Consider the following 15,487-nt stretch of genomic DNA (forward strand, 5'->3'; position numbering starts at 1 on the left):
ACTGATATCAGTCATTCAAGATTCCCTTTCCACTTCCCCTTGTTATAAATAATACAATACAAAAAAACAGGTAATACTTTACAATAGGTACACACTATTGAGCATTTGAAAACCATTCATAAATACTTAATTCATCATTTATAAGCCATTTCCAAGTATCATGTAGTAATCATTTAACAGCACAAAAATAGTGATTCTATGTATAAGACGACTTGCCCGACTCGTCATGCTGTTGCTGTAGTACTAGAGCATAGGTGTCAAACTCTGGCCCGCGGGCCAAATTTGGCCCGCAATGTATTTATATTTGGCCCGCGAGGCTATACCAAATGACTACTCGAGCTAGCCCACCGGTATTATACTTTTTTTTTTTCAGATTTTGCATATCTGGACTATTAAGTTATATATTGTATAGTGATAAGTGTTGCTTGTTCCATATTCAATGTTAAAGCAAATCTTGTTTGGGTCCATATTAAAAGGTTCATTTGTTCAATGGTGGCCCGCGACTTTGTTCAAGTTTTACATTTTGGCCCACTGTGTATTTGAGTTTGACACCCCTGTACTAGAGCATCAATTGAGGTGCTAAGGATTATTTAATGAATGATTAGGAAAGATTTGAAAACATTTTATAAATGATCATTTAAGTTACTAATGCGTTACGAATGCTCAATGCATGTCATTATAACGTGTTACCCAAAAACATGATGCTGATGGTGCTATAGGGAGAGGAGCAGCAGAAAACAGTCTCTACATTGTATATGGCCGCACCTCTGCGTGGACAAACAGGCCATTTGCAGTGCGCATGTTTGAATAGCTCTCACCCCTAATTGTTTGTCCAGTGGCAACAACAACAACAGCAGCGGTGACAGCAGTAGCACAGTGGATTCCCAGCCCGCAGGGTGAGTGTTTCATATCAGCTCCCTCGCACATGGTCCTGTAGCTGTTTCAACACCACACGCTAAGCTAACGTCACGGATCAGGCAGGAGACGCGGCTCCTCCACCGTCCTTGCTGCTGTGAAAGTGAGGTAAGAGAGCCACCTGCTCGACTGGAGACGACGGCAGTGGTGTCGCGACGACTTTCCGCGGGTCACGCGCCGAGGGTCATGTTCCGCAGCAGCCACTGTTGGGAGCGGCTGCCGTTACAGTCTCTCAAGGTGGGCACGATCTTGTCTTCCTCCGAGGGCATGTCCAGGCACTGGTTGCTGTTGACGTGGAGCAGGGTCAGGCGCTAAGACGCGAAACACAGAACGGACAAATTATTAGGTGCCCTACCTGATCAGCACTCATGCCATCTGTGGCCCGGTTGTGCTAGCCATCTGTTTAAGGTTCAGCACTTTGTTGGTTTACATAACTACTTACCAAGGTTCACATTTTCCCCATACAACTTAGGGCTGCACAACACAATTTTAACCAGTTAACCCCCACAGGAACTGAGCACATTTTCTCCAGTTTGTCATTGACTAAATTTTCTTGAAAAAAGTGTCAAAATAGAGACAGAGAAACCCGTCAAAAAATGTGACAAAAAAGCGATGAAAAAAGGGGCAAAACGTGTCAAAAATGCCACACAAAAAACTAAAAAGTGTCAAAATAAAACGATACAAAAACAATGAAAAAATGAACCAAAAAAAAAGACAAAAAAGTGATGGAGAAAAAAAAAAGTTTAAAAAAAAAGTGACAACAACACAGCAATAACACAAGAAAAAAGGTCCAATTAGATCAGTTTTGTTGGCCTTAGCTTTCAAATGAGACATGACACTGGCCTATTTCTCTCCAGTCAAGAAACTTTTAGATTTGGGTAAAGCCAAACTGGACAAAATGCACTCGGTTAAAGCAGTACAAAGTAACAGTAAGTCATGCCCCTAGAGGCCATAAGAGCCACTGCAGGTGTCGTAGCATGTTGCGTTTTTTTTACTCATTAATTGTCTCTGAGAGTAAATACTACGCTGACAGAAAAAACAAAGGGAGAGAGGGATATTGTACATCCAATTACACAATGGGGATACTTTTTTTCACTCTAACTTGGCTGTAAACACTGTTTAAGTGGCACTAGCCTGCAGTTAGCTTTGCCTGTTAGCCTGTTAGCTTCTTCTTCGTGATTCCATTAGTGTGTATTGCGCCTCTGACCCGGAGGCAGGAAAGTGGAAGTGTGGTTTTCTGGCCGGGGGAGATGAAAGACCCCCAATCATCCCATTAACACCTGTATTACCCCCAGAGGGGCTACGGAAAGGATTTATTAAGGTAAAAAAGTTACTTAGTACTGCTTTAAAGAGGGGGGTTAAGAGGTGAAACAGAGATAAATACATTATTATTATTGTCGAGAGCTCCCAGACCAGGTCCACCCAGCTTCATTCATTGGGCTGTCAAGGAGCTGAACTCTCTCCCTTCCCTTTCAAACCTTATGTAACAGTGCACAGAATATATTATCCATTTCTCAAAGGGCCAATACAAATGTGCTTTCCAGTTACGGTGCATTATCGGCCATTATTACACGCGGTCGTCATTGGCTGTGTCCTTGAAAGTCTGAAGGGTTGGAGGAGAGAAGGTCATAACAATGTTTTCATCCATTGTGGGAGAGCGGGAGTGGGAGGGATGCCCACGTTAAGTACCCCCCCGTGCCACCTATATGGAACAGCGGGTGCATATAGGTTACATATGACCCCCAGCTGCGCGATAGCCCACATGTGCACTGCCCCGTCGATAGAGCTCTCCAGGACAGGAGAGAAAGGAAGTAGATGTGGAGGGTAACATGTTTTAATAATGTTAGAGGAGGAACCCAACGGCGCCACCTGTACTGAAGTTAGACTTGTGTCGTGCAGTAGATAGCGCAGTAGTAGTTAATACATTTACATCAAACTAAAGTAGTCAGTGGTTGTCCGTCTTGTTTTAGAGCCTTTGTTTAAAATGGAAGACTCCTGTAAGATGCTTAAATTACTTTATTTTAACTACTGTCAGACAAATTGCCTGCCTTTCACAACAATTACTGAAAGTATGAACATTAAAAGCAACAGATTTTGATTATTCTTTAGTTTTAGATTAGTTGAGTAAAAGTGTTGCTTTGGTCACTGACGCACTAGTCGGGCCAATGTTTGATGTCACGTTTCAACTTCATGTGTCGGGATGCCAGCGCCCAGACACAAAGACCTCCACAGAATGGTGCAGGTGGTTCTTCTAATGTGTTCAAAAGGAAAGAGAACAAAGAAACAGGTGTCATGACCTTCGCACACCTGCCTAAAACAACACAACAACTCAACTCACACTTTTACTGCATTTCAGCCAACTCATCTCTGGTGCCTCTGTGCATGGGTTAGGTTTATGAGGAAAAAAATGGAGAATCCAAAGGAAACCGACTAAGAAACAGGGAAGAGGTGTAAAGACAGTCCACCATCTTGATATGATTTTCCCAATTTTTCCCCCTAATGTTAACCATTTTTTTGTAAAAATAAAAAATAAAATAAAAAATCTTATTTTTGCCCCAATTTTTTTTTTTTTTTTCAATATTTTCCCTCAGTTTTGCTCATTTTTATTCACTATTATTATCCCATTTTCACCTGTTTTATTCCCAATTGTTTTCCCTATTTTTGCCCCATTGTCTCTCAATGTTTTTAAACACAATTTTTCCCAAATTACTCACACATTTCTTGACATTGGAGATGAACCCAATACTGTAAATTTGCAGATCTTCCACACATTATTGTTCTGTATCTGTTTTCTGGTTCCAGACGACAAATATTTTTAATATAGTTATCGGACAAAGTATCGTTCAGGTATCGGTATCGATAAACAAGCATCCTAGTACTGGTATCGAGAAAAAAAAAGAAAAAGAAAAAAAAAAGAGTATTCACCCTTTTCAGAAAGCAGGGTAGAAAGAGTCAACAGTCCGTATGTTATCCACGAGGGAACCCATGTCCCATTTTTGTACCATTTTACGCCCCTTTGTACAATGGAGCTAACAGCCTGTAAAACCGCCTTAATGGTGTCCTGCTTGAGTAGAATCGACAGCACATAATTCCATAACATCTCACTTGGCATTTAAATCATAAGGCGAACAAACAGAATCATTCATTCTCATCTGAAGCCCTGTCGGAGGAGATATAAAGCGCGGCAAGGCGTAAAGCTGCTCCACATTTAATGAAAAATACTGGATAGTGGAGCCGCTGTCCTTTTTGCTCATAATTATTTCACGCTTCCTTTGGGCTGGAGAACGCTCCCTTCAGCAGCGGCAGCAGCAGCGGGAGGAGCAGCGGTGAGAGCAAACCACGCAGGCTCTCCCAGGCAAGTGTGTGCACAGCTGAGGCCATCTAATTAAATGAAGAGCCTTTCTAACCGTGAGCCCTGGTGGGGACGCATTAAACCCTTTTTGTCACCGCGCGCCAAGTTCCGGTTTGACACCAGCTAGTAGAGCTTCGAGATTAATTGCAAACAAAATCGCAAAATCGGAATGCTTTCATAGAGCAAATATATACAAAAGAAACAATGACAAACATGATCAAACAATAGTAATTCAGCCGCACCAGCAAGAAGCGCCAGTGTAGGTATGTGAGGCTGTCTTTTGGTAACAAGAGAGTCGAGCCACCGTCTCATTTGCTGTAATGGTGTTTCGCAGTCGTATTGTGTATGGATTGACACAGGGGGCTCAGAGTGGAGGAGGAAAAACCAGGCCATCAAACTGCAGGTCACTCCGCTGCTACTGCTGCTACTGCTGCTGCCTGTGACACACATGAGCAGAGCCAGGGACGAGCCACGCATAATTTAGTCTGCTGGTAAATAGACGCGCAGGGTACAGAGAAGTGTCCTTTACCATTTTGGACGAAGAGATTAGAATGGCGGGGATGATAACGTGATGTTTTTATTGAAGCATTTGTTTTTCCATTGAATAAATGCAATGCAAATCTGTTGTGTTGATGACTTTCTATAGAAAAAATGCATTACGGTAAAGCAATGCAGCATAACATTGGCTGACAGCATAACCTTTAGTGCCAATTAAAAAATATCACCTGCAAAACAATAACATACCTCCATTTGGTTGCAATATGCAGTAACCCACTTTCTGATATAATTGTTGATTTCCAACAAAGCAAAACAAAAAACTGACTCAATTTGATATGTTTGCACCCTCAGTTTTAGTGGCATCGCAATGTATTTTAAAGGCACTATACGGAGTTTCAAAATGTTAAAAGTATTTTCCTCCCCGTTCATGTTCCAGCCATGTCCAATGGTGTAGAATGAGCTCAGACCTGTTCACCACAACTGCCTCTAATCACTGCCTCTAGTCACTCAAAAAGTTGTTACTTCGGGTCCGAAGTGCCGAGCTTAATATAGAAGCTGCAGTTACGCGTAATACCTGAGGTGGCAGTAATGAGCATAAAATGACCAACTTGCATTTAGTCTCTTTAAGGATGAGGGTGTGTATTTGCACCCCTTTGAAAGTCAAATGGACCCTCAGTCAGCTTGTTCTGGAGCCGGCCTGTTTCACTCTGTATTCTGCAGAATCCATGATGTTCCAAACATGTTTGTCCAATGTCCAATTATTACTCCAAGACTAGTGAGCCTCTTTGCTGTAACAATGAGCAGTACAAGATGTAATTATTTCAGGCGCATGAAAAGCTACACTAATCCCTTTTTAATGTCCCTATAACCGATCAATTTCATAAAGGAAGTGAGTTGACTAGAATAAAACTAGAAGAACGTGTTTTTTTTAGTTTTTTATACTTTCAGAACACACCGTCTTTCTGCACGTGCCAAGTAAACATAATGCTCTCCATCTGCTAACACTGGCCTTCACTCGGTGGATAGAATTATAATAAGAACAAATCTATCTTTTTTTTTGTTTATTACAAGAAGTAATTAGGTGGAAATACTAATTCATGTTTTGGATGTTACGTTTTAAAAAACATATACATACAAGCAATAACATGGCAGGGTGGCTCAGCAGCAAAAAGTCCTCAGGTTCAATTCCCAAGCCAATCACTGGTGTACAGCGGTATCAGCTGCATGACCTCTACAGCCGAAGGGTTGTACGTGAAGCCCATCCGCTCGTTAAGGAGTTGAACTCGCTCCCCTCCGGATGCGAGAATGCCCTGGACGAGAACCCAGGCTGTTACTAAGATAAATGCTCTTATGTCGCTCAGCAAGGAAGCTACAGCACCTTAGGCCCTGGTCTGATTTCATGCTGATTGGCTCTCAGCTGTTCAGAGCTACATCAGAGATATATTAGGCTGTGACTGTATGATCTTTGTATACGTATGGTTGTTGGTTCACTGTATCATGTGTGGACACCTGCTGCATTATAATTTCCTTTGCGACAATAATAGCCTTGAACTTTGAACCATATAGTATTTGTCTAGAGCAGGGGTTATCAAAGTGAGAGTCAGGTCCCTCTACGAAATGATTTCAAGTTGAAATCAAAAGGAAAATGCCACTGTTTAAGAATATTTTTGGTTGATTCGTTAAACAACACATTAATTGAATAACTAAATGAAAAACATCCCATCCCCATTGAAGGTTTGCGATACAAAGACTTCAAAATCCACATCACAAGAATATTGCAAAAAAAGAGACAAAAGCATTGTATGATGAACTATTCACGGTTCCAGGCACATTTTTATTCTAAAACTTCAATAACAGCCACCTCGGATACAGGTCATAATAACAAGTATGAGTGAGCCAGCATTTTAACACAGAATGTTTCCCCTAATACGCTTGTTTAGAAAAAAATATGCAAATAAGTGTGTGCTGACTGCCTTAGTAATATTTTTTTTGACAATAGGCACATGGAACAGAGTGTACACAGCTGCTTTGGGGGAGAACAGGAGAGGGTCTGGAGAGGGAGCGCCTATGAAAGACAGGTTCAGCATGGAGCATCACTTCAAAAGGACTTGTACACAATTGTTCGCCCATTTCAATCCGCGCCCGATAACCATAATAAGCTAAAATAAACACGTCCTCTCCTCTGCGTTCGCCCGCCGCCATTACTGCGACTGCCGTAGTGAGTTTTTCGCCGCAGAATGAAATATTTATGCATGGAAGTAAATGTCAAATGAGATCTAATTTAGCGTGAAAACCGGCAAAAGGTCCAGGAGTTGGAATCTTAGACAGCTCAGTCTTAATGGGACAGTTGCTTGACGTGGCTGTGCTCACAGCTGAGGACATAACCGCAAAGGTCAGTGAAACGCTAGGGGTTCTCAATGCTGTTTGTGGACCATCACCTGAAATGCCAATGGAAAAAAAAAAGTTTGTATGCAATGCTAATGCCAAGGTAATGTGACAGGTTGAAAGAAAAAAAAAAGCAGTCTTAAAGGTCTGATATTATTCATTTAACTCTGGAACTGGGATGGATGGGTGATGGTTAGGGTCACTAACGGGGCTCACCAAGGTGGCATCTTGTCCCCATTACTGTTTAATATCTACATTGATGATTTGTCTGTGCAGCTAAATGCTTTGTTGGAATTATCTCTGCAACCACTTAATGTATGATCTGTTGCTAGTGTGCCCATAGAGTGTTGCCCTTCAGATGCATCTAAACATTAGATTAGAGTTTGACATAAAGTATAATCCAAAGAAAAGTTATGTCATAATTGCTAAAACAAATGACGTTTACCTGAGTGGGAATATTCTCCAAGTGACTGATGAGATCAAACATCTTGGGCATTATGTCACCAGTGGCTCTCAGATGTTCTGTGGCTCAGTTCGGTTCGGTCCACTTGCGTACCGTTTCGGTGTATTATTTTCATTAAATAATGTAAATTTATTATTAGCGTCATATTAAGTGCCGCGGAACGCTATTGAGTGACGTAAATTGAAGCTGCATGAGTAGCTGAGAGAAATGGCATCATGGCAACAGCGGAAGAGAAGCCAGAGCTTGAAGACCCTGCCACATCACTACAGTCTCCTGTTTGGGAACACTTTGGCTTTCCGGTTAAAATTCATGACGGGGACATACGAGTGGATAAATCCAAAGTTGTACGCCGGAGATCGGGTATGCAGCAGGCAACACATCAAACATGTTAACACACTTAAAATGGCATCATCCGAATGTGAATACCACGTCTACTAAAGAAAAGCAGCCTTGTGCAAACACCACTAACGCATTCAAACAACCCCTGTCAAGTAGTTCGGATCGGGCAAAAGCAATCACACATGTTATAGGTGTATTCATCGCTACGGATTTGCGCCCATATTCAGTTGTTGAAGGCGCTGGCTTTAAGTATTTGATTAAAAGTCTTGAGCCTCGCTACAATATCCCATCACGTCCGCACTTCAGCCAAAAAGTTATACCAGCACTTTATGAAAAAGCTCAAACTGATGTGGTCAACAAGCTATGCGCTTGAGTGCGCTTACTGTATCGCTTACTTACAGAATTTATTTTTTTTATTTTAAATGTTACAAAATGTGTATTTCATTACAAGAGTGCAATTTATTTAAAATATCACCCAAATGGGTCGCTTTTATTTATTTTATGCAAGGATTCTATTGTGTATTGGCAGCTCTTCAAAAGAAAAATGTTGTTAGTTCTTATTTATTTGTACCAAAAATTAACCGAACCGAGCCCTCCAAAACTGTGAACCGAACCGAATACAATTTTAGCGTACCGTTACACCCCTACTGGGCAGGCCAATATGCTCGCCAATAAGTTCCACATGTGCACTGCCAATGTAAAGACTGTGCTTTTTCTGCTCTCCTTTGCTCTCCTCCCAGAGGGCCTCTGGCGCTGTTACAAAAAGAGGAGCCTGTAAAAGAAACGCGTATAGCTTCACCACTCGCTAGAAGCCTGTGATCTGGCCCTTAATGTTGCTATTATTTTTGCAGTAGAGAAGGAAATTTGAGCACTGAAATTACCACAAGTCTCCAGGAGGACGTTCTTGGTTTACCACCGGCCAATATCGATATATATAGGTAAGGGGAGCAAGCATTTTGAGCTCTGAGGAGGGACACATCTGAAGTATGTTGGATTACTTGCAAATCAAACCAAACACAAGCAAGTCAAAATATGACAGAAAATAACGCGGGAACTAACCCAAACATTCAGCTTTTTCTTTATTAATCTGTGACATATCTGTAACATTTATGATTGATATTTGGACACCTTCCTCATCTGACCTCAGAAGAATAATCTTCTATCCACATCATCGGAGCCATGCGGTCTGCCAACCACAGAGATCTCTGGAATTCACCTCCACGCTACGCTGATCATTTTCACACATCCAGGAGCCTCAAAGCCTCCTCACTGAACCCATACTGCGCCAACTACTCTTTGCAAAGATGCTTGGCATTCTGGAACTTAACCAAAGTCACTATTGAAGCGACTGTTTAACTACTAACTTTTAATAAATCTTCAAGTTTACTTCACTGGACATTTTATTCAAGTAAATCACTAATGATTTTATGTTTCTGCAGCTGTATCAAACATCTATGTGTACAGTTTTACATTCCCCGTCTGCCACGTGATGTATCTTTATGTGAAATAATGTTTTACCATATCCATCATGTTCCAATGTTTGATTATGCTTAGACTTTTAATGTTAAAATTATCCAAAAAATGAACTATTCCCTCCCAAAAGAACAAAGAAGAATTTTATATTCTGAGCCAAACTGACTCATTGGCTGCCAAAGGAGACCTGAACCAATCAGCCTCAACCCTCAGCTGATAAGGCCCATACTGGGCTATCACTGGAGCCTATAAAAGTCTAAATCTCCAACCTCCACTTCAGTTCTTCGAGTCCTTCAGTTCTTCAGGAAGCTCTCTTCTATAGAGTTCACACACTCAAGCTGTGCCCAGGGCCCAGTCAAGGCCTTGTGACCCCTTTGCCCCCCCAGAAAAGGACAAAGCTTTTTTGCCTCCAAGGTCACTCCGACCTGCTCTCCAGAAGAACTCTGAGCAAACAGCAAAGAAAGACTTTTGGACTCGGTTTTTCTTTGTTGCAAACCGGTCCACTTTCAACAATTGCATCCAAACAGCACCTGCCTTTTAAAGGGATTAATTGCCACTTCTGGACCTAAACACCGAACTGAATGGTCCCTGTCTGCTGGAAACACCAAACGGATCTGCCCCTTCAACCTGGGCCGGGCCCAAAACCAGCTGCTACCATCTTTGCCACTTCAGTGTTGAACTTTTTAACATTTTTTTGAACATTTTAGTGTCTCTTGTAAAAAGAAGACACCCCACACATTCTCATGCCCTGTGTGTGAGGATAAAGTGTAGATTCGCTACATAATTCCTGGAATCCGATATGGACAAAACAAAATCACTGCATGTCGAAGTAGTTGTCCCATGTTATATGATCATTATGAAATCGTAGAAGCTCTACACCACACTACGCCCTATATATAGTGTCCAGTCCCCAATGCTACTGGATATAGAATTTGAATCATATCGCGAGGCTTCACTGAGGGAGAAATTGGATTTTAGCCTGCTCCAAACTAAACACCAGCTTCTTGTCAGTAAGTCAATACCACTACAGCAAGATCAGATCAATATACAGTACAGCGCAGTTGCTACTGATTTAGGTGCTGATTGGGATAGAGTTTGTTCATATATAAGCAATTTCATCATCCAGATGTTTTCTGATGGGTTTGACGACCAGAAAATCTCAAAAGTGTAAAATGTATAATGCAAGCTGTATTGTGTGTGACATATCCTCCTCGTGTGCTCCCTAAAAATAAATGATGGATGAAGATAACTTGGCACTGCTGGGTCTGTCTAAACATAGATTCCAACATATTGGGCTTGAGTGCATTCAAGATTCTTATCTCACAGCCTTGTGTAATTAATAAGTGGTCTTTGTGTATTTTTTTGAGTATGCTTCAACATCCACAGTACCAAATTGTAGGTTCCCTTCAGGCCGAGCAATCAAATTCAAGTGTGATTCAATTTATCGACAAGAAGCTGGAATAAAAGGAGAGACTGTGTCTGGAGATATCAGATTTGAAGGCACATGTTCGGCAGGGCTATTTGCATACAGTATAGTGCGCATAAATGTATTCAGATCTCTAGGCGAGATTTGGCTGGCGTCGACATGAGTAGAAAAAGTAATAAGTATTTCCACATTGAGCGAGAACCACATTAAATATAAGCTAAACAACACCCGTTATCATAAGACAGAACCGAAAGGAGAGGATAGAATTAATTTAGACCTTAATGTTTACATTTCTTGCTGATCAGACTGTAGTAGTGTATAGTGCCATCTATCCTCCTTATGGTTTGTACTCTGCCAGGCCAATATGCCTGTCCTTGGATTTAACTTGATTTAGAATAATCAAAGTGAGCAGATTATTTCATCAGTGGATTGTTTTCTTCCCTGATTGACAAAGCCAGGACTCACCGGGCTCAGACTGTGAAAGAGCAGGTTCAGGGAGCATGAGACATCATTTTCACACACGGATTGGCCACCACAGAGTCCAGTCCTTAATCCCATTGAGGGCATTGCCAGGCCACAAAACCCACACTGTAATTGGACTGTCTTATGCTTTCACTACGGCACCCATTCGCAGTGGAATCGTTGTGATATCACAATTATTTTCCAACGAAGAGCTCCATTAATAACACATTTTTTGCAAGAAGTGCTCTGGGTAAGGAAGTCTGTTTGTGTCCAGTGCTGCAGCTTGCTATATGCTTGTGCAGCGCATCGGGCATCAAGTGCTCCGAGAGGCACCACATTGAGGCCGTTGTGATTAACTGGCATTGTACAGTATTTGCACCGCTGTTTTATTAATGCAGCTGACAAAAAAACTGCCTGCATTAAATGAGAACGATCAAAAGGAAGAGCAACAGAAATGTGTGCCAATACGACTGATGGTACAACACACATAGGACTCCCATTCCCTGTGCTGCGCGGGGAGACCTGTTCATATAAACGTAGTAAATTCGCTGCAAGCAGATGTCCTGACAAAACTTTTGCATCATGTAGTGTTCTCTGGTGCCTGTGCTCACAGCGGCGAGTAAAAAAGGAAAGAGGGGAAGGCACAGAGAGAGAAGACACGTCTGAGATGAAGTGCACCGTGGCTGCAGGGGCGGAGCAGAGAAACTCAGGTTCTGGGGGGGAGCAACAAATAAACCCAAAGGGGAGGGGCACCATCAAACCACCAAAATGGCTTGTTTGTATCATCGGACTGATTTGAAATTCTGTCTCTGAAAGTCACCAAAATGTCAAACTCATCCTCCAAATGTTGTGTGCATGATCAAGACTGTCAAAATTCAGTAAGTGTAAACAAATAAATCACACCAAACATTCTGGATATCATGGAATATTCTTTGGGAATCAACACTCAACTCCCGCTCATCAGGAAACCGCAAGGGTCTCAATGTCTCAAGTGCAAGTTCCTCCACCGGAGGAACCGGAGATTGTGCGTATTTAAGAGAAAGGCCAACAGGAAACTTCCTGCCTGTGTCCTTGAATTGATTGCTCTCATATCCACGATGTGATTGCGTGATTGTGATTGTGCGTGATTTGTTTTTTCAGCAAAAAAGCTGAAAAAGTTAGCCACAACCAAATAGCGACAAACAAAGAAAATTTCAAGGTGTTACAAAAGCCAACGAACATGCAACTAATAGCTTAAGGTTTTAAGGAGGCCAAGGAAAAATACTATAACTGAAGAGCGACTACAAGGTTTCTACAAGCCGATCTTACAAATCGCTTCTACCAACTAACTTTCTATGCTAAATTGAGCACTACTACCTCTAACTTACTAACCTTCTTGTCCCGGGCCCTTATGCCCAGTCGGGACCGTCCTTCTAGAGAAAGTAATCCGTGGGGCTGAAGTAGAGTCGCCGGGCCACCTCCTGCCGGGTAAAGTTCCTGAGAGTCCAGGCTTGGAGCGGGCTAGTGTTACAGTTCTCCACTGTGGGTCCGTACGTCCCATCCTCCAGGCGACTGATGGTCAGGCACGACTGGGTGATGATGTGGAGGAAGGTGCGCTTCTACAGGGCGGCCCGGGAGTGGAGGGGGACAGATGGTGGTGAAGGTAAGTCTGAGAGGCATCTGCTGTTTTCTTAATATGAACCCATCTGTTCTCTATGGCACATTTATAGACACGTAGGGGTTCGAGTGGGGTGAATGAAGGCTGCAATTAACCAGGCGACCTTTACGTCTCCACGAGATGTATAATGGATTCATCAGTGTTGACAGGTCGTTTGTCAGCTAGGACTTCACAGCACGTCAAGCACGAGACGGTTCTGTCACTCAAGCTACGGGTAAAACTACACAATGACAGAGGCAGGACAGGCCGAGCTAACTCAGTGAATTTTTCAATAATTTAATATACTTTTAACTTGCAACGGTTGTCGTTTTTTGTCGACGTATTGAGCAAAAACAGAAAAAAGTTAATAACAGCTTTTGAAAGACTCCCATGACTACATTTCTGGACTTTTTGGTTGACTGGGAAAAATGAAAAGTAACTGAGGGAACAAATAGAAACAAGGTCCAAGTTTCTGATAAAACAATAAGCAATACGAACCCCACTCATTCAAACTTCAACATCCCACACACAAGTCCAAGGGCCCGATCTTGTGTTTCTAAACGCAGGCTATAGACTATAACGCTGACAAAGAGCGCACCGTGTAATCTTCAGCCTCATACATGGCGCAGCAAGTGGGTTGAACGGGAGCTGTACATGGGCTGGACAGACACCCATGGTGAACGGCAAAGTTTTGAACAACAGCGGTCCTTCCCCAAGCTTTTTCCTCCAACTAACTGATATTTTGGGGGTGAGTGAGGGTGGCTTTGGGTCAGTGCTCTTGTTTTCATCACTTTCCCACACTGCGTTCTTCAATACCAGAGCCACTGAAGCCACATCATATAAACATCGTATTTTCCGGACTGTAAGTCGCACTTTTTTCTTAGTTTGGCTGTGGGTGTGACTTATACTCAGGTGCGACTTATATATCAACATTTTTATTTTCACACTGACAGCCGCTCTTATTGCAATGAAGAAAACAAAAAAAGCTAATTGTGGGCTAAAAGCGAGATGGCCACAGCTAGAGGAACGAGTTCGCCCAGGTAGTTGCCAAGGCTGGTGCGACTTATACTCCAGAGCAACTTATAGTCCGGAAAATACAGTAGTACTATTTTAACGGTTTTGAGGTCATCTGTAAGCAGTGGTGTTATAGTTATATCTACTATGTTGTAATTAACCATAATATTCTGGTAAGTAATTGCGTGGCAAATAGTTGTAGGAGCTCTCAATCATCCAGGAGTTTTCCATTATCGTGAGGATTTTGAAAGACTAGTTATTTGGACTCTGCCTTTCTCCCCAGAGCAGACGTTTAAAGCGTAGTCAGCAACCCAGTGCAGATGACTACTTTTTGAATACGCTTGCTACTTTAAGTGCCAAATTTGAAGTCACAAATGTACAAATGTCAGAAATGCTATTAAATGGCAGTGTAAATTGCAGATGAATGGAATTGTGAGTAAATTTACAATAATTTGACCAGTTGAGGAAAATTGCCAGTAAAAGAGGGAGATGCCAGCACCACCTAATTTTGCAGAGTATGCGAAAGGCTCCTGGTGCCCAGACAAAAACTGGCTAACCACCCAGATGGTATGTCAGATCCATCTGGGACCTCCTCTGTGGATAGTGTTCACACAGAAATAGAATTTTAGAATGAGCTCCAACATATCACGTTTATCCGATCGATATACAAAAAGAACCTTACTTTGTGGCCAAACTAGAAAGCAGAAGCAGCCAGTATCGCCCGGCAGTGGTCGAACTGGTGAGCTGACTGCCAAAGTATTGCCCTGGGCACGAGGAATAGATTTCAGTTCAAAGCCTCTGCCTCTCCTTTTTGTTGAGTAAAATCTTTTTTCCCCCTATAGTGCGATGCAAAAACAGCTGTTTTTATTTCGGCTCTCTGCTTTTCAGTTTAACACACTGCAAACACTAAATCTATAAAAGCAGCAAATATTTATTTTTATCACAAAAGTGAACCCAGAAGGATTGGCTGGTGTTGCTGCGAGAGTAAACTCTGCTTCACAGTTCAAAAGTAATAAAATGGGCATTTAAATTCATGCATGTGAATAATGCATGGGTTTTGGAGAGCTGGAAACATGATGCGGCAGCGCTGGATATTTACTTTCTCCTATATCGCAGTTTGACGATGGTTGAAATCGGGTATGGCAGCTTTAACTTAAGTAAGGTATCGCCAAATAATTGTTATCCCAGAAACAATGAAGTGATTGAAATAAACAAATTTAATGGGATGTACTGTGTTAATATCGATATTTTCTTCTCTCATATTGTGCAGCCCTTGCTTTAAACGTCGACTTTATGAACTCAAATATCACCAGCGCTCAGCAGAAAAACCAAAGAATATAAGAAACGGTCAGAATGTGTCCTTTCAAATATTTAGCCATCCATGAAAGTATGTAACAGAAGTCGAGAGAGCTGTCAGTTCCATATATAGCGCGGGTTCTTTGATGTGCGCCGTTTCTGGACACACTTCAGTCAGCAGCTGAACCAGCACAAAGATATTGAACATAATAAAAGGCTGTCGCTCAC

At 42.0% G+C, this 15,487-nt stretch overlaps 1 protein-coding gene across 2 annotated transcripts in view; it reads right to left on the reverse strand.

Moving 5' to 3' along the window:
* Positions 1-550: 550 nt before the first annotated feature.
* Positions 551-15,487, reverse strand: part of galnt13 (polypeptide N-acetylgalactosaminyltransferase 13) — a 62,236-nt gene continuing 47,299 nt past the window's right edge. The window contains exons 13-14 of one of the 2 annotated variants that reach the window (XM_079562924.1): positions 12,685-12,911; positions 1,090-1,226 (exon numbers count right to left, since the gene is read on the reverse strand). In XM_079562924.1, coding sequence (XP_079419050.1) covers positions 12,726-12,911 — 186 coding nt within the window. In that variant the 3' untranslated portion in view covers positions 1,090-1,226; positions 12,685-12,725. Of the gene's footprint in view, positions 1,227-12,684; positions 12,912-15,487 lie in introns of both variants that reach the window. The other variant, XM_079562923.1, reaches the window with a different exon arrangement.

This window comes from Gobius niger (assembly GCF_951799975.1).
Source record: "Gobius niger genome assembly, chromosome: 9".
Classification (NCBI taxonomy): Eukaryota; Metazoa; Chordata; class Actinopteri; order Gobiiformes; family Gobiidae; genus Gobius; species Gobius niger.